General features: G+C 37.2%; 1 protein-coding gene across 1 annotated transcript in view; it reads left to right on the forward strand.

The window, feature by feature from the left end:
* Myh15 (myosin heavy chain 15) overlaps positions 1–19,754 on the forward strand; it is a 112,979-nt gene that overhangs the window by 22,006 nt on the left and 71,219 nt on the right. The window contains exons 12-16 of the mRNA XM_070028726.1: positions 2,963–3,081; positions 6,698–6,847; positions 7,281–7,451; positions 16,179–16,358; positions 17,678–17,810. Coding sequence (XP_069884827.1) covers positions 2,963–3,081; positions 6,698–6,847; positions 7,281–7,451; positions 16,179–16,358; positions 17,678–17,810 — 753 coding nt within the window. The remainder of the gene's footprint in view (positions 1–2,962; positions 3,082–6,697; positions 6,848–7,280; positions 7,452–16,178; positions 16,359–17,677; positions 17,811–19,754) is intronic.

Here is a 19,754-nt window from a genome sequence, read left to right on the forward strand (position 1 = left end):
AGTTCTGTCTAAATGTTCAGTGCTCTCTAGAGTAGGTAAGAAATCATCTGTGACATTGGTACTACTTCTCTCAAAACTTAAAGTGAGATACAGAGAGTTTGGGTTTGCTTTTGTATGAAAATTGATTAAAAGGATTAAACCTAATAGTGGAAAAAGAATGCATAAAACCTGTCTTGACTCAGGAAGTTATTCTTTAGGATTGTTATAAACTGTGTGATCCATCAGAATGCTTCTAAACTTAAAAAATAATCAAGTGCTTCTCCATTTTTTATTTTTATTTTTTGGCCTGGACAAATGCTATAGAATTGTTCATTTTTCATTTGGTCAATTACTATTTGTCTTCATTCATATTGGCCAGGTACATTTTTATTTCTTCTTCTCTTTTAACTCTTTTCACATGGATTTAAATGCTTTCTAGTCTCTTATAATTCAAAGTCTATAACGCTGACCCAGTAGTTTCGATTTGAAAAAAATCCATGTTGTAGTTTCTAACCCTGGCATGTTTAGCAGCTGCATCTCAACCTAGAACAGACATGTTTGAGCTCTCTTTCTCTCTCTCTCCCTCTTCCTCTTTCTCTCCCTTCCCCCTCCCTCCCTCCTTCTCTCTCTCTCTCTCTCTCTCTCTCTCTCTCTCTCTCTCTCTCTCTCTCTCTCTCTCTCTCTCTCTCTCTCTCTCTCTCTCTCTCTCGGTGTGTGTGTGTGTGTGTGTCTACCTCTTTCGCTCTCTCTGATTTTCCAATTGTTTCCCTTTGCATTTTGAAAGGATTTATAGCAACCAAATACCCAAACCATTACCAGTGCAGATTAACTACCATAAACTATGGACATAACCTGCAAGAATGTATTTATAAAATACATTGATTTTTACTTTATGAGCATTCCATTTCTTGGAATTTGTTTTGATAAGCATCATTTTTGATAAGCACATTTTGTTTTGATAAGCACATTAAGCCCTTGCAAACCACTCCTAAGAATATCCTCCTTTGGTCTCACCATGTGCATGTTTAGAGTCCTGTTTAATTTATCATGTCCAAATGGAATGTTTTTTTGTCTTTTACTATCTATTGTGTTTACTTTATAGGCACATTCTAATTGTTTCAAATGAGGGAAACCATGCAGCCTATGTTTGTTTGGTTCTGGTTTACTTAGCTTAAATATTTTTTTCCAAGTCTTTTCATTTCCTTATGAATGGGTAAATGCCATTCTTTCTGGTAGAAGCATATTTTATTTCTTCTTGGTAATTATGGTCTAGAAAACTCCCTCCCTCCCTCCCTCTCTCCCTCTGTCTGTCTGTCTCTGTCTTTCTGTGTGTGTGTGTGTGTGTGTGTGTGTGTGTGTGTGTGTGTGTGTGTATGAGAGAGAGAGAGAGACAGAGAGAGAGACAGAGAGTGAAGAAACACTGCATTACCTTCTATGTAAGACATTTTGAAGATTTACTATGTCAGATATATAAGTATTTCAGGACTAATTTAAAACAGAAGACACAGAAGAGAGTTTCCAGATGAATGTGATATTCATTTTGTTCAATACCTGAAATAATGGACAATTTGAAATATGCTCACAATCTTTTGCCTGTAGCATTCTTTTCTGGTATAGTCACTTTTTAACCTCTAATATGATGTATGACTGCTTACATTTTCCTCTGGCATTTATTCTTTTTTACATCTTTCATGGAATAGGCTTATGGGGTGTATGTAGAGCAATTGGGCAGCAGAGGGCACTATGGAGTAAAATGACTTAGGAAAAATTAGGGTTTATGATAGTTAACAGGCAAAGTAACCTGACTTCCATAGATTGGTAGTTAATTATCAAATGTCATGGCTGAACTTCCTGTTGCATGTAAAAATCTATATGTAGAAATGGAAAGAAGACAGTAATAAATATAAAAATTTCCATGTCTTTCAGAATAGTGATTTTTAAGAAGGCTACAAGGTTCTTTTAAAGACATAGGTTCTTTTGAGGCATAGTTTTTTTTTTTTTTTGTTTGAGATACAACACACAAAATATGCTTTTAAAGTATGTAATCAGATGCTTTTAGTATATTTACAAGGTTGTGCAACCATCACCTGCACATAACTTTCATCTTGCCCAATGAAACCTTATAGACTTTATTAGTGATTATTCCTCATTCCCTTCACCTCCAACCTCTCATACCACAAAGTTACTTTTTATCTCTCTAAATTTGCTCATTTTGGACAGTTTGTATAAATGAAACCCTATGTTATTTTCTGTGTCTTAGTCCATTAGCATGATGTTTTCAAGTTTTAGCCATAGCACACCTTACATCATTCTTCATTCTTTCTTCTGACAGAATTAATAAGCCATTACATGAAGATGTCACATTTTATTTACTCATGAGTTGATGGATATTTCCTCCACTCATGAATAATCTGCATAATGATGCTAGGAACATTGTTACATTGATTGTATAAATACATGTTTTTATTTCTCCTAAGAGTGAAATTGCTGGGTATGACAATAACTCTGTGTTTAACCTCTGTGTAGTTGCCAAACCACTTTCCTGCACTGTAAACAAAGCTCCAATTTCTCTAGATCCTCACCAAAACTTGTTATTGTCGGTATCTTTTTGATTATAGGCATTCTGAGTGGATATAAAATGACATTTCAATGTAGTTATGATTTACAAAAAGAACCCTCCTTTTAAGTATTTAGGATTCAGCCATTTTTAAAGCTATAATTTATCTTATTATGTCAATATAAGCACAGTGTTCTTCTGTCCTCTGAATATTGTATTTACCTACAACAGGATGATTTTTAAACCATTATCCTTTTTTTTTTTGGTTGGTTGTGGGGCTTGAACTCTGGGTCTGAGTGCTGTCCCTCAGCTCTTCAGCTAAAGGCAAGCTCTCTACCACTTGAGCTACAGCGTCACTCCATTATCCTTTCTTATGCACTCTTTTCCCCTCTTCCCTTCTTGTCTTTCTTCTTTTCTCATGACCAGGTGCTGATAAAGCTGCATTCCTCATGGGCATTAACTCCTCTGAGCTGGTGAACGGCTTGATCTATCCTAGAATCAAAGTTGGCAATGAATTCATTACCAAAAGTCAAAATATACAACAGGTGAGGTAGCATTTCAAGGGCAACACGATTTGCCAATATTGTACTTTCATATTTTCAAAAATGTCAGCAATAGTAATACTAAAGGAGAGCTCCTGTGGCAAGTATTCCAAGTGCATTTTTACTTATGCACATTGTAGTAAATGTTTTTGAATTAAGTCTTTCTATCTTGAAATACGCATTTTGACAGTTTTCCTTAGGTAAAAATTCTCTTTGCAGATATGGGTAAACCTTTCACTTGTGATCAAATACAGGTTGTTCAGTCATTTCAAAGCTGAAATGAAGCATTCATCTCTTTAATATTGTGTTGTAAAGGACTGCATTACTGCCCTCCTCAGCCTGTGCTGATCCAATGAAGCAAGCTAGTGCATCACTATCAGTATAAAAAACATAAAACAGAAAAACACACACACAAAAATCAAACTTTGTTCCCATTTCCTATGTCTTTCCTTTTTCCTTTCTCCCCCTCCTGGAGACAGTGAGAAAGTACACTATAAAGCCTTTCTTAGGAATTTGACTAACTGTAAAGACAATTGGCATTACTAGAGATACAGATGTATATGTTCTATTGATGGTAATTGCACAAGATGAAGCATTCCTGAAGTTTTAACACTCTTTGTAAAATTTACTTCTAGCTCTTGTACCTTGTATGTTTGCTATGCCTGGACCACAGGTACTAAATGCCAGTAGATTTTTCCCATACCCTTTATATATTCATACCCTCCAATACCCTTCATATTGTCTTTGTGTGTATATTGGGGTGGGGGGGTTGCTGGTCTTGTGGCTTGAGCTCAGGGCCTAGGCACTGACCCTAAGATTTTGTGCTCAAGGCTAGCACTCTACCACTTGAGTCACAGCTTCACCTCTGGGTTTTATAACTTTTTGGTAGTTAACTGGACATGAGAGTCTCATAGGCTTTGTTGCCTGGGCTGGCTTTGAACTACAATCCTCAGATTTCATTGAGGATTACAGGCATGAGCCTCCAGTACCTGTCTTCCCTTCACATTTTCAAAAGCATTCCTCCCAAGTAGAGAACCACTATGCCTAATTATGAAGAAGTAAGATCCTTCAGATTAATATGTTATGATTCCATGAGAATTATAGCCATGTCTAGAAGTAAGCTGATATAATGTTATGATTAGTAGTGATGATACAATAGCATTACTTAGTATTCACTAAGTACCTACTATGGATACTGTCTCAGGTGGTTTTCATGGAGTACCCTATTCCCTCTGATAATAAGCTTAGTATACCTTACTGTTTCTGTTTCATGGAGGAAACAGTGACTGTTAGAAAGATTAATTTTTCAAAGTGATGGAGATAGATAGTAAATGCTAGAGGAAGATGAGAAATGATAATGACCAGAAAGGGATATGAAAGGTGGAACTGACATTTATTGGATATGAGTATCAGGTGTTCTACAAAGTGTTGTTCTAGGAATTTTCTGGGTGTGGATATCCCCAAACAACTCTTAGATATGCATATTTTTATTGCTTTTATGACAGGTACTTGTATCAAACTGGTTAAATTTTTTACTATTTAGCCATTTCTTTACTGTCTGTTGTTCTGTTGTTTTCTATCTTGCACGAAAGTGCTGAAGGAATTAGTCTTCTGTGAAGTTATTTTAAAAATAACTAAGCAATGAGTCCTTTTAGCTTCTAAAAAGTGGAGGTATAGATTCAGTGTCCATCCTTCACTTTCAACAGACAGAGAGTGAAGAAAAGGTTGGAATGATTGTTTAGTGAGCAGTATATTGATCTATGGTCTTATTAATTCACTCAGGAAACACTCTTCCTTTTGCATCGTCCTCTGCTTATGTCTCCAGGTTTTCTTCCTTAGTTTCTTTCTACAAGTACCAAAAAGCTTCTCTCCACTCTGACTTCTTGAGTATTTAGGGAACTAAATGGGGGGGGGGGTGAGCAAGTTAATTATGAGCATTTTTAGCTTTCAAACAGACGGCTGTAGACAGAATGATTTCCTCAGTGTTGCAGATGGTAAAAATCATTCCTGACACTTTATTGTACCATGTGCTCTTGATGCCAATAATAAAAAGTGGATGCCATACGGCTTATGAATTACTGTGGAAATGACTCATAATAAACAATCAGAGAGTGAATGACTCACAACTAAATCATGCTGGACACCAACTGGCCTTGTTACTCTGTCTCTCCTGGGTAGGATGGCTGTGAAGGCCTGTTTTGGCATGTTCTGTGTTGGGTATCACTGTTTCCAGACTTAGGGAGGCTGTAGTTGAAATTCAGTCCCACTTGGAGTCTGTGGGAAGGGCTGCCTCTACCATAACACTTTGCGTTGTGGGAGCAGGATCTTCCTTTGCACAGCATCAGTCAGGCACCTAGTTTGGAACTTTACCCAGTAAGTTAGCTGAGAACCTATGTCACAGCCCCCAGGGTGAGGCATATGCAGCCTCACTTGGACTGCAGGAGAGCCTGTGTCAGAATGATGCTCCAAAAGGCCATGGTCCATTCAGGTAGGTGAGGGCCACATTGAGAACTAGTTAGGAGTGAAAGCCAGAACTAGAAAGAGCCATCAGTTGAGAATGTTGAAAGGGGTGACATTGATCAAGACCCACTGTTTTCATAAACTACTTCGTTAAATCACAACTTCTTTGTACAACTATTCAAGATAATACAAACATTGAAGAAGAGTATTACTTAGATGAAGATACTGCCTCCCAGAAAGGGAAGGTCACTTGACTATAGTTATAAAATTCATCAGAAATCAGCAATGGCACTAGAAAAAGAAAAAAAGATTCCTATCTACCCTACCAAATACTTTCAAATTTGATTGCACATAGTGATAAAGAAAGAATTATTCAGACACTTTGTTAAAATGGTAATACAGATACTATTCAGGTCTAATGAAATAGTAGAGAGAGAGACATTGGGCTGAATTCCAAACAACCAGAGAAGTGGGGATTTATTGACAAAGAACAGAAAGAGATCAATAGTGGATTATGAAGAGGAAATGTGAAGAGGAGAGAGCCAGTTCAGGCTGAATAGATTTCTTGCTAATGGCAGGTTACGAATTTGATCTATGGGGATGAGAAACATAATCAGATATCAAAGGAACGAGGTTCCCCATAGTGACCTAGAAGAATTTTTGGTACAATTGGGCTAGGCAGACAGAAGACAGACAGGTTAAGCCACAGAAACCTAACTAAAGCTGGCTCAAGTCAATAGGAAGCAATTAGATTAGAGTCTGATCAGTGCTGGGACTAGGCCTGAGAATTAGTAAGTTTTCACAAACTCCCAGGTGATACTGATGCCAGTCACAGGATTCTGTAGAACAGGATCACAGAGCACAGGGCCATATCCCCTTCCAGCATATGTAGCCCTTTATTAAGTGGAATATGATTTCTCTCACCTGTACTTTTTGGGAAACGAGCTGAATACCCTCTTCTCTTCTCCTTGATTCCTTTTTCTCTCCCTACCTTGCTTCTTTCTTTCCTTTCCCTCATTGCAATCAGCAGAATGCCAAAGAACCACAGCTCAATAAATACATCCTGATTTGAATAGAAGGTATGTGCTGATAGAGAATGTGCACTATTAAATTAAACACTGCTGTCAGAACAAAGCGATATCTTCAATATGATTTCTAGGTAATCTATGCTGTTGGTTCCCTGTCGAACTCAGTATATGAACGAATGTTTATGTGGCTCGTAGAACGGATGAACAAAGTTTTAGACACCAAGCTGTCCAGACAGTTCTTCATTGGCATTCTTGATGTCACTGGTTTTGAAATCCTTGATGTAAGTACATGTGGTAAGAGTGAATTCAGTGTAAACTTACAAGGGGATAAGAAAATGTGACAGGAACATGTGAAAATATGGTGAAAACGAGGGTAAGAATCATTATGCTAAAACCATAAGAGTTATCTGAGCTATAATTAGTGATAATTATTTTTTACTGCAATTGCTGTTAAGAATTTAATTTCTAAGTATTAAATAAAGGTGAATTAGAGGTGATTTTTTTGCAAATTTGAATTACAGATATACTATTATTTTGTTGTAATACTCTTTAATTTGTTGCTACAGCTCAGGGAAACAAACATTTAATTGAGAAATGTTACTGGTTAGATCTATTTGACATCATATGATTATGATATAATTTTCTCTTTATTGTATATTCTTGTCATGAAACCTCTATTTCATTTTTTGTCTCTTCTTCCACCTACCTTTGAAGATGAATAGCCTTGAGCAACTTTGCATTAACTTTACAAATGAAAAATTACAACAGTTCTTCAATCAGCACATGTTTATTCTGGAGCAAGAAGAATACAGAAAAGAAGGTATTGACTGGGTCACCATTGACTTTGGTCTGGATTTGCAATCCTGCCTAGATCTCATTGAGAAGGTAATAGATGAATTTTTGTTATGGTGGTGGTTTTCCTCTTTGCCCATTTTTGTGGAAGGAGGATTGTCTTTACTTAGCATGTTGATTCATGTCAGGATACAACCTTTGGTTGAGGTTGGGAAATGAGGCTGGAATGATGTGCATTATTTGTTTGTTGTCCTTTTATGGAACATGTGTGGCATCCTAGCAAACTGTCAGGACATTTTACCTATTCCATAATGTCTCATTCGGTCTATAACTGTCCATTTGTAGCTTATGAATGGCTTCTACTTGTCAAGATTATAAATGGCCATGCTCTTGAATGTAGAATAGAAAACACAAAGCTGAAAATATGAGCTCTGTGGGGCCTGGTTGATTAACATTAAAGTGAAGGAGTAAACCCACAGAAGCAAAAGGAAATTTGGCAAATTAGAATATAAACAAACAAGTCTCATACTACCTTGTTGAATTTAGTTTGTTCACTTAATTGGACAAGTACCAGTTAGTTTAAGTAATCTGTGACAGTGTTTCATGGCTTATTAGGAAATTAGCTTCAGTGTAGAGTTTCTGAGTACAGTGATGTCCATATACTTTGAAATATCCCCCCCTGCTCTAGAGAAAATTAATTGGGTTTTCGAAGGATTTCTGTGTGGTCTCTTCTTTAGCTTTGTCCATGGAAGCAAGCATGGTATAATGGTAGCAGCATCATGTCGCTTGTTTCTTAGTGTAATAAGGAACTACAATGCAATTTGGGGACAGGTCTGGGAAGGTTGGGGTCTGGAACCTTCTGAAAGTTTTCTAGTCATATTGTCAGATATGATTCTCAACACTCTTTCAGGAAGGATCTAGAGTGACCTCCCATTGTGTATTGCAAGCCTCAGATTTTATCAATCAGTGTTCTACCAATTTTATTTATTGAGCTTTAAATAAAACAAAATGTTCATCTCAGGTAACTATTATTCCTAAAAGAAGCAGACATTACAGAGGTTGAGAAGGTGGCTCAGTGGTAGAGTGCTTGCCTTGAATGCATGAGGCCCTGGGTTCGATTCCTCAGCACCACATAAACAGAAAAAGCCAGAAGTGGCAGTGTGGCTCAAGCAGCAGAACTCTAGTCTTGAGCTGAAGAGCTCAGGGACAGCACCCAGGCCGAGAGTTAAAGCCCCATGACCAACCAAAAAAAAAAAAAAAAAAAAAAAGAAAAGAAAAAAAGAAGCAGACATTACATTGACTGTCTTTATTTTTATAACCCATGAACTTCTTGGGATCATGTGGAATACAGTGAGTAAAAGCACAATGATAATGGATGCATTATGAGTTGATGAAAATTATAATAATTAACAACTTTGATAGTGTAAATGTTTTATGCATTATAAAAGCTGTAGGTTTCTTATCAGGAAAGCAACAGAGACCTAGAGATATCCAGAAATGCAAATTTAAATTTTGGAAATTGCTACCTGTAATATCTTCTTGCTTTGGTTATGACAAAGTACTATTTGCAAACTGAACGGAGAGATGTAGAGATTGTTCAAGTCATGATAGGTGTGTATTGATTTTTAGTTGACCTGAAAGTTATCACCTCATTTATGCTGGCCTCAATTTTTTCAAGTCATATGGTAGCAACATGGATGTAATTTCCTGTTGTATGTTCTTCTGATTTGATGAAATGAGAAAAGTACTGACCAGGTGATAAAAGGCAAAGATAGGGCTGTAGTTGCTGTGAACAATTTCAAAGGACTTCAGGTTAGGCAAAACTTGTCTTGAAAAGATTCAATAGCTTCAAAAGAGCTATTATATTGATCTGGACTCTATGAGGAAAACTGGTAGTTAGTATTAATGATTAGACTTAGTCCTTAAAATTGAATGAATCATGTTAAGCTTTAAATTTTTAAACAACTAAGACAAATCAATACATACAAAAATGTCTTATTGCATGCATACCCTCTATGTACGTATGGAAAAGCAATTTTCTTTCTCTTTCTTTCTTTCTTTCTTTCTTTCTTTCTTTCTTTCTTTCTTTCTTTCTTTCTTTCTTTCTTTCTTTCTTTCTTTCTTTTCTTTTCTTTCTTTTCGTTCTCCCTCTCCCTCTTGTCCCTCCCTCCATCCCTCCCCCTCCCTCCTTCCCTCCCTCCCTCCCTCCCTCTGCTCTCTCCCTCTCTCCCTCCCTCCCTTCCTTCCCTCCCTCCCTCTGCTCTCTCCCTCCCTCCCTCCCTCCCTTCATTCCTCTCTCCCTCCCTCCCTTCCTCCCTCCCTCCCTCCCTCCTTCCCTCCCTCCCTTCCTTCCTTCCTTCCTTCCTTCCTTCCTTCCTTCCTTCCTTCCTTCCTTCCTTCCTTCCTTCCTTTTTCACTCTATCTTCAGAGACAGAACATATGTCTGGCCTTTTTCTCTTGTGATCAGTTGTGTTAACTTTGGCAAGGAATCCATCTCTACAAACCTGAATTCCCTCATCTTTGAAATGAAGATAATAAGATAGTTTTTGTAGGTAGGATCTGAATGTGGAACAGAAAATATGGGAAAGAGTCTCCGAATGGAATCTCTTTCTGTCCTTGTCTCTCAGGTTTTAGCTTAAAATGCAAGTCGTAACATCTATGAACTCTACCCTCCAGCTTTAGCCCTTCAGAAACATGATTTCTTATTTTTGTGAATTTTGTCTGATTTCCCTTGCTATAAGGAAAGCCAGCTTCTTTCTTTTCCACAGCACAAAGAGGGGGTACTATTTATTAAATATGTGGCTTTAAGAGAAAATTCACTTCAGACTTTAAAATCTTACTAGAGTGAGTCTAAACTATTACCTGAAGAATCAAATTATTTTTCATACTTTCCTGGCTGAATAAAAACTTTTTTGTGTGGATAACTTTTAATTGTTTAATTGCATTAAGGTGGCAGGAATTTTAAATGTTACTTGTCAAATGTACCAAATTTTTCAAATATAGTTTTAAAATATTTTAAACCTTAGCTGCATGTCATCATTATATAAATATTGTTACCTTCTAAAGGGAGCTTCTTGAATGTGCTAATTTTGCTATTTTTATTCACATTAATATCTAGTGAATACATACACACAGATATAAGTTTGAACTCAGGACTCATGATCTTTTTTTTTTTTTTTTTTTGCCATGGGGCTTGAACTCAAGGCCTGGGCTCTGTCCCTGAGCTTTTGTGCTTAAGGCTAGGGCTCTCTCACTGAGCCACAGCTTCACTTCCAGGCTCATGTTCTTGTTTGTCTTTCTTGTTCATGGCTGGTGGTCTACTATTTGAGCCATGCCTACCACCCAGCATTTGACTCGCTATTTTGGCAATAACCTCATTGATGTTTCTACAGGGCCTGGGTTCAAACCTTAATCCTCCAAGCTCATCTTCTGTGTTGCTAGGATTTTAGGCATGAGCTACTGATGCCCAGATTCTAGTGAATATTTTCTCTTCCTTCCTTCCTTCCTTCCTTCCTTCCTTCCTTCCTTCCTTCCTTCCTTCCTTCCTTCCTTCCTTCCTTCCTTCCTTCCTTCCTTCCTTCCTTCCCTCCTTCCTTCCCTCCTTCCTTTCTTTTTCTTTCTTTCCTTTGTTGGTCATGGGCCTGGGTGCTTTCCACTTTCAGTTTTCTTAGTGATTTATTGGAGATAAGAGTCTCACAGACTTTCCTGCCCGGGTTGCCTTTGAGCTGAGATCCTCAGATCTCAGCCTCCTGAGTACCTAGGATTGTAGGCGTGAGCCACCAGCACCCAGCTTGAATATTTTCTTTAAACACATAACTCCATCCTTTTTATTGGCAACTGTTAGTGTTTGTCTTATTGCTGATCACAGCCAAAATAACTCAGGTTACATAATTCAAAACTTTTCATGACTAAACATAAACCAGGACTCATCTGTCAATTAATTACAAGAAATTTCCTGAGGACTTCAGTGATTTTAGTCATCTCAAGACCTGCTATGCTAATGTTGATGAGGAATACAAACCCTAGAAGAGATCATCCTGATACTTAAGGAATTCTGATGTAATTAGGAAGACATCTTTGAACTAAGACCTTTTATTATTTTTCTTAATTAATCAAACAAGTCAATGTGCTAATTAAGTACTTGATTATTTCCTCTTCACTCCTTTGGTAAAGAGGAAGGATTCCTGATCAAATATGTGTTACCTACCTTTAGGCAGATCAAATCATGATCTCATGAGTCACAACTGCTCTTATCTCCAGGGATAGCTTGATACGTTTTTTTTTGTCAGTCATGGGATTTGAACTCTGGGATTGGGCACTATCCCTGCGCTCTTCAGTTCAAGAGAAGCTCTCTACCTCTTGAGCCACAGCACCACTTCTGGTTTTTCTAGTGGTTAATTGGAGATAAGAGTCTCAAGGATTTTTCTGCTGGGGCTGGCTTTGAACCGTGATCCTCAGATCTCAGCCTCCTCAGAAGCTAGGATTACAGACGTGAGCCACCAGTGGCTGGCAATAGTTTGATACTTTAGGGATCGTTAGATACCCCATATCATATGGGAGCCCTTAGAAAAGAGTAAGCAGAGGCCAGGAAAAGTCAACCCTGTAGGAACAGTAAGGTGAGGTGACCCAGGTTCTTATAGGACAATGTAATCAGTTTTTCTGAATAGTTCCACAGACTGACCAGGAATTGAAACCATTTCAGGAATAAGCAGCCACTATGCCTGGTCCCTGTCCTAAGGACAGGGCTGTCTGTAAGGAATCAAACTGAGGGGGTACAATGGGAAGTGGATACCTGAGCTCTTCTTATCCTTCTTGACAGCTGTGTTGATGCTCACATAGCACTGGGCCTTAATTATACCACACTGTGTATAAGACTTTGAATTAAATGCTGTGGAAATAACAGCTTTTGTTCTAAAAAGCTCTTACCTTTAAGAAGTAAGCAGGCAAATAAAGGACTTGTAAGTCAAATAAGTAAAAATGCACTTAAATTATATGTAATATTAATGAAATGAAAAACATATACAATGCATATAAATTACTTATGCAATATTTGTTGTGAAATTATGATTATTATGTGTAATGTATGTAATTATATATTACACAATATATGTAATATATTACATAATTATATTCCTTATGTTATATATACTATTATATGTAACAATGCATATAAATGATTATATGTAATATTAATAATCAAAGGAAGACCCAACATGAGCAGAACAGAGTTACTTGCCTATAGGAATGTAGAAAGGCTTGATGAAGAGGGAGGTAAAACTTAGGTAAGACGGTAGAGAGCGGATATAGTCTTACGTTAAGATAGTTAGATAAATAAGAAGGTGGGACTTCAGGCAAGTGCAAACACCCTGACAAGAAATGTCTCTTCTGTTAGATAGTCTGGTTGGAGCATATAAAATGCAGCGGGAAGGACTTAAGGAAAAGGGAAGATCTAACTGTGTCACAATTTTAATTAATGAATGCCTTACTTTAAGGCAATGGGCCACAAAGAAGACCCTGAGCTAGGCAATGGAGAAGTCAGAGCTGCTAATATTTCATGTGGGGATTCTGCATAATGTCTTTGAGAGGAGGAAAGACTAAAATGAAGGCAGGTAGGAAGCTGAAATGGAGCAGGTAAGAAACAAAGCATACAAAAGTGACAGAGCAGAACATGAGGGGATAGTACTGAGTCCTGAGTCAGTGAAACTGTTCAAAACCCTTTACTGTATAGTATAGGACAATTGGTGCTATGGGTGAGAAAATAATTGCTTTCTCCAACCTATATGAAAATTAATTTTCTACATCTTCCATATTTATTAGGAACTTTATAAGCACTAAAGAAACAGACTTTTTTCTCCTCACTGGTATGGTTGTTAAAATTTGAGGTTTGAAATCTATTTGCTTTATATAACATTTCAATTCACCTGAAAGAAGTTGGTTTTACTAGCAACTAGGGAACCGGAGAGCCTCAGGGACAGGCCGTGGATCTGCATGAGATGGGGTCTGCGCTGTGGTGAAGCATTGTCATAACCTCCCTGTTAACCTCCGCTCTATGAATTTTAAAGTAATTATGTTCAGTTTTCACTGAGGGCTTATTGGTATGTAGGAAACTACATGGCAGAAGATATGGCTAGGCCTCTAAGAATTCATAGTGGAGCAGCAGCTGTTTAATTTGGGACATTTCTATTTTCTTGACTGCTGCACATAAGTATTTCACATTCGTACTCTTCCTCCTCCTCTACATTTCTTACTTTGCAAATATTTCAAAGACAGTGTTGTCATGAGCAAGACAGGTGTTAATTTCACCTGGAATACTTTATCTTTACTTACAATATTTCACTGCTTCATATCACTCCGCATCTAGGCTCTTGAGATGAAAAAAAGGCACCCAGAATTTTTCAAGAACGATCGCTGGAATGTTCTATAAAATTCAGATTCTAGGGCCAAATAAAAAGATATAGAAAAGCTCGGCACGTGTATTAGGTTTTTAAATATCTGATGAGCTGCTACAAAGAATACAAAGTAACCATTTAGACAGCTCCAGTAGAAGAACTTAGAACAAGCAAGTCTAAATTACAGCTGAATTTTGTCTTAATACGTTATATCTCCGAAGTTTGACTCAAAGTAGGTGTATTCTTTCTATAAAGATAGTCAAGTATAAGGTAATTTGGCCTTTAGAATAAGATTATGAGAGTAATTCAAAGCTCTATTTGGAAATTTGGGCTAGACCTACAATGCCTCTTCTAAACTTGTATTATTTTTTAGGTACAAAGAATTGGTAAATAAGCATGAGATCTATGTTGTTGGGGCAAAGAAAATGTTCTATCTTCTTTTTTAGACCTTGGAAGTCTCAAATATTTCATGTGTCACATGCTGTCTACATATGATCTGAATGTTTTGTCTTTTTGCATAGATACTCTAGGACCACAGCCAGTTTCTGATTCATCTTGGTTTAAGCCAAATTTTTTGTTACAGTAAGTTGATTACAGAAGACACTTCAAATATATGTGAAGATGACTGGTTTAAGCTTGTTATTTAGTTGCCAGAAAGTTGCTTTTCTTTTGAGAATTAAAAAGTTTGGCTTGATTTCTTTTTTTCCCCCTTTGATCTAGAATTAGAATTTTGTTTTACAATACAGTAGTAAACTTTACTTCACTATTCTTTTTTTCATGTGCCAATACAAGAGCTTGATCTCAGGGTGTTAAGCTCTCAAGTAGACTTTCCCACTCACAGCTAGAACTCTGCTCATTGACCTACACCTCTAGCTCTGGATTTTTTTCTGGTTAATTGGAGATAAGTGTCTCCTGGATTTGTCTTCCAGGGCTGGCTTTGATCTGACCCTGATCCTCAGATCTCAGTCTCCTGAGTAGCTAGGATTATAGACATGAATTTACCAGCACCCAATTTGCATTTTATTCTTGTGCACTTACAGGATAAGATTTAGATATACTCAGTTACTTTTAGTAATGAGTAGTTAAAGTTTAAGAATTTCATGTTCAGATGAATTTTTTTCTTATGTATATGTCATCATTCTGAAAATTACCATGTAGCTGAAACAAACAATTTGTAATGTCTGTTATTTTCTGATAATAGTTTTTTCCCTTCTGTCTTCAATATTAAATCATTTTCCTTATAAAAGATGCACAAGTAGGGATATAAATGCAAGAATCCTTTGATTTTTCTCCTTTCCCCAAACATGTTTTCCCACGTGTATTTATATATGTATGCTGGCTTAGGCCAGGAACCTTTTCCTTTATACTCCATTTACCTATCAGAATGTTGTAATCCAGCTCTCCATTCAACACAAACTTCATTGTTAATGATATTTTATAAGCTCTAGCCCTATGACTAGCCAGACTAGGAGTCAGCACACTATGACTTTGTAAACCAAATCTAGGCTGCAGTCTTATTTTTTAAATAAAGTTTTATCAAAACATTGCTTTCTATTTAGTTTACGTGTTAAAAATGGCTTTCAATGTCCAATGGATGTAAAGGTGTGATAACCAATAGATAGCTTTTAGAGAGAACAAATTAAGGAAGTTATAAGGTTTTCTGGTACATTCTTTTGTTTTTTAATAACCATTACAAATATAAAATTCATGAATCATTTTTTGCCTATGGCTTTCCAATATTCTTTGTCCATCTCTCTTCTAAGTCAATGATTTATTTAAAACATAAATCAGGTCACATCACTTCATGTTCAAACTCCTCAAAGACTGCTCCATTTAAATCCTGTAAGCCTGGAAGTTCTGTGGAATCCCAATGCATTTGACTTTATGTCCTTTGCTCAGACCATGTGAACTACCCCATTAGCTAGCTTCTTGTTCACACTTCTGACGGGAGCTCAGAGTTGCCAGGTGTGTTTTTTCATTAGGAAATTTATACTATTTATTTGTGTCCCTGGAATATTTGTACTCCTAACCTTTCAGATTGTTCCTAATTCATGTTAGAGAGGCATTACGTGACCACAGCATGTAGAACTGTTCCCTGCGAGTATGCCACCCTGGTCATTTCTATACTTTGTATAATTTCCTCAGCGCACTTATGGATAACTTTTGTTTGCACAATTGCTTGTTACCTATCTGCTCCAATAGAAGGTAAGTGAGCACCCTGAGCAGCTTGCTGCTGCATTGCCAACTCCTGCTACCATTGGCATTAAACCACAGGTACTAATACAGGTTTGTTGAAGGAGCCATTGGCTACTTGTATGCAGTGGATATTATTCCCTTACTCTTTTGGAAGGGATTTATACTGAGCAACTACTGAAAATACTGTGTTCTGGTATTGTTGAGAATCTGACATTCTCATGTCTCTCCCCCACAGCCCACGGGCCTCCTTTCCATCCTTGAAGAGGAATGTTTAATTCCTAAGGCTACAGAGATGATTCTGAAGACCAAACTCTTTGATAACCATTTTGGAAAGTCAGCTTATTTCCAAAAGCCCAAATCTGATAAGAAGGATGGACATGAAGTTCACTTTGAACTTGTCCATTATGCAGGAGTGGTATGTTACCTCTAGACCGACAGCTCTGTATTTTCTTATCTCTGTTTCAAATACACTCAGCTAAAAACCTCTGGTAATACTTAAATAAAATTTAGATTAAGTGAAATGATGAGCAAAATATATCTCAATACCACAAAAAAGTAGTGAGTCTTCAGCCCTTGGGAAATGAAATAAAACACCATACAACAATAGCATCTCCTGTGCAGAGAGGTGACAAATCTTAGAAAGGTCACCCCAACTCAAAGCAAAATGTCTGTAGAAAGGCACAGAGACCATCAAAGTCATGTTTTTTTCTTACTTGTCCTCCTTTTGAACTTAACATTGTATGGATAAGTGATTTCAGTTGATCTTTTTATTGAAGGTTTTTTTTTTTTTTAAAAAATTCCTCATAAAGAAACAGTGGTTAGCAAACCATGGCCATAAAGGTTTCTAATGACATTCACTGCCTCCCTCATCTTCCCACTGGTACCTGTGCCTCTTTCTACTGCTTCTGCCCAGAGATTCTAGGTTTAATTGAAGGAGAACTGATGAAAGATAAACTGATACCTCATCCTAACAATGACCTGTCAGTTGTTCCCAGATACGTTTTTAGTTGTCTTCTTTAATATTTACAAAATTTTAGTTAAGGTAATATTTACAGCAAAATATTTGTTAACTTTTTTGAGTACTTATGATGATTTGAGAGATCTTGCCTAGCAATAAGGCATTAATGTCAATTGTTTTTCATGAAAGAAACATTTAATCTTACCCTCCTTTCTTCCTTCTTTTCTCCATCCTTCTCTCTTTTCTTCCTCTGCCTTTCTCCCTCCTTTCTCCCTTTCTCATTACTTTTCTTTGTGCCAGTACTGGGAGGGCTTGAGTTCAGGGCCTCACATCCTTACTCTGCTTTTTTCAAGCATTGCTGGCACTCTACCATTTGCACCACACTCTAGTACAACTTTTGTGCTGGTTGAGTAGACATTAAAGTCTCAAGGATTTGTCTACCCAGGCTGGCTTTTAATCTCGATCCTCAGATTTCAGCTTCCTGACTAACTAAGATTATAGGCATGTACCATGGGTACCTGGTTATTGCTTTTATGTCCCGTATTCCTTTTGTTTGACAATGTACAAAGTAAATTTGGAAATCTCCTTGAACCCAGGGTGACTTATCCCTGATAACATTTCCAAGACATCGGGAGTATTATTTAGTAAAATTACATTAGACTAATTTAAAATGAAGGTGTCTACACAATTTATGATTTTTTTTCAAGCAACGCTGTTTTCCTGTGTTGACTTGTGTATTTTCACTTTGGTTACCTGAAATTTATGTGTGTCCAAAGGTTCCCTATAATCTCAGTGGCTGGCTGGAGAAGAACAAAGACCTTCTTAATGAAACAGTGGTGGCTATATTTCAGAAGTCTTCCAACAGACTGCTAGCAAGCCTTTTTGAAAATTATATCAGTGTTGAGAATCGTAAGTCAATCTTGCTTGACATTTTGGCTTCAGAATGGCACTCCTCACTTTCGCAAAGATCCTTACCACTTCCCTGTGATATCAGTTTCTTCTTTCTCTGGTTCAGGTTGTTCTCTCCTCTTAACCTGTCTTTGGAGTAGCAGTGTTTTCAAGACATGATAAACCATAATGAAAAAGATATTACATGGAATGCATTTCTGTGCTTTTGCTTTTTTTTGGACCTTCCTACAAAGATAAAACTAAAAATAATAATTTTGATGAATGTGGCCAATAATAATCTTCAAATATATATGATAAACAACAAAATTGCAACAAATCTAGCGTTGCAGATCTGAACTGATTTTGTCATTCTTGAACTGGGCAGCAGTCTGAAGCAAAACAACAAAAAAGCTGTGAATACTCCAGTCCATCATCTGAGCAGCTTGTGTTTATAGCTAGAGAAAAGAAAATAGAATTGTGATATAAAGAGGGACTTGCTGATTATAGCTTGCATTAGTCTTATGTGAACATGGGTTGAACAGTTGCTGGTTGGGTTTGACTAAGACTTGACTACTTGTTAAAAGAAGAGGCTTCAGTCTATTTTTACATCCATTAAAAATCATTTTATTATGAACACAGAAACCTTCAAGCCCAACTCAAAATATATGCAGTTAGTCTCCCTTTCCTTCCTTTCCCTCTTCTTCCCTTCTCTTCCCTTCCCACTCCTTATTTCTCCTCTCCTTTTAGGTATTCTCTTTTACAATCCCATGTACAGTTGGGGTTATATGCTTCTTCAGGGGTGTGTTAGACTGATTCTACTGTAGCCTCCAGCATGTAGCAAGCACCAATCAGGAGATATCCCATAAATATGTATTAACCAATGGACAACTAGTCTTGTCTAGTGACTTGTTGTTTACAAGAGCTGTTAGATATTTTATCTTACTCATTTTGTACATGACCATTTCAAATTTACATAGGAGGGATTCTCTCCTTATCTTACAGAAACACATGTAGCAGACTTCAAGTGCATTTTCTTCAGTTATATAACTGTACTAAATGGCAAGGCCTAGTAAGTAGGAAGACTTCTGCTTTTTAATCTAACATCTATTCTGTTCTTACTGTTTTCCAGAAACAAAGACAGGTTACATGCATTTAGGATTCAATAAGCACATCTTATCATTAGATAAAAAGTTTGAAGATATTGAGCCCAACTTGTTATCCCACAGGAGAACAGTGCTAGGCATAATTTGTAGCAAAAGTAACACCGATAGCTTCTTCTGTCTCAGAATCTGGCTTCTAACTTGTTTTGTGTATTCATTCCACATGGACTGAAAAATCGGATTTTACTTATATTTTTGTCTTTAAAAAAATGAAAAATATGAGAATAAAAAAAATGTGGCTGGGCTTATCTCAGATCCCCTCAGAACAACTGTGGGACAGAATGGGCCAGCTTTTTTTTACATCGTGGCCTCTACCCTCACTTTCTGACCATTTTCTCCTACAACCAGCCTCAGACTTACTTGGAGCTCCCAAATGATATAGTCAGGGAATGGAGGAAGGATTCAGCACTTTCAGGAGTCTTTAGCACATAGTTCAGGAACATGCCTTCTCCGGGCCTTAGAGGAAGTAGAGAAATGAGGAGGCCACTGAGTTTGAATTCCTGCTAATCTTCAGGCAGTGGATTTTCCTCGTTCCATGTTTGTTTTTTTTTTAACTTTTAAAGTCCATTTATTTTATTTATTGTCAGTACGGAGGTTTGAATACAGAGCCTCTCACTTGATTGGCAGGCATTCTACAACTTGAACCACACCCCTACCTATTTTGCTTTAGTTATTTTTCAGATAGTATCTTAAGTTTTTGCTCTGGGCTGGTCTCAGGCTGTAATTCTCCTCCTCTGACTTCTCAGTCACGAGGATAACATGGACTACCACACTTGTCTTGTTTTAGGGTTCCACTAACTTTTTC

This window comes from Dipodomys merriami, unplaced genomic scaffold (genome assembly GCF_024711535.1).
Source record: "Dipodomys merriami isolate MVZ:Mamm:240054 unplaced genomic scaffold, mDipMer1.0.p SCAF_2, whole genome shotgun sequence".
Classification (NCBI taxonomy): domain Eukaryota; kingdom Metazoa; phylum Chordata; class Mammalia; order Rodentia; family Heteromyidae; genus Dipodomys; species Dipodomys merriami.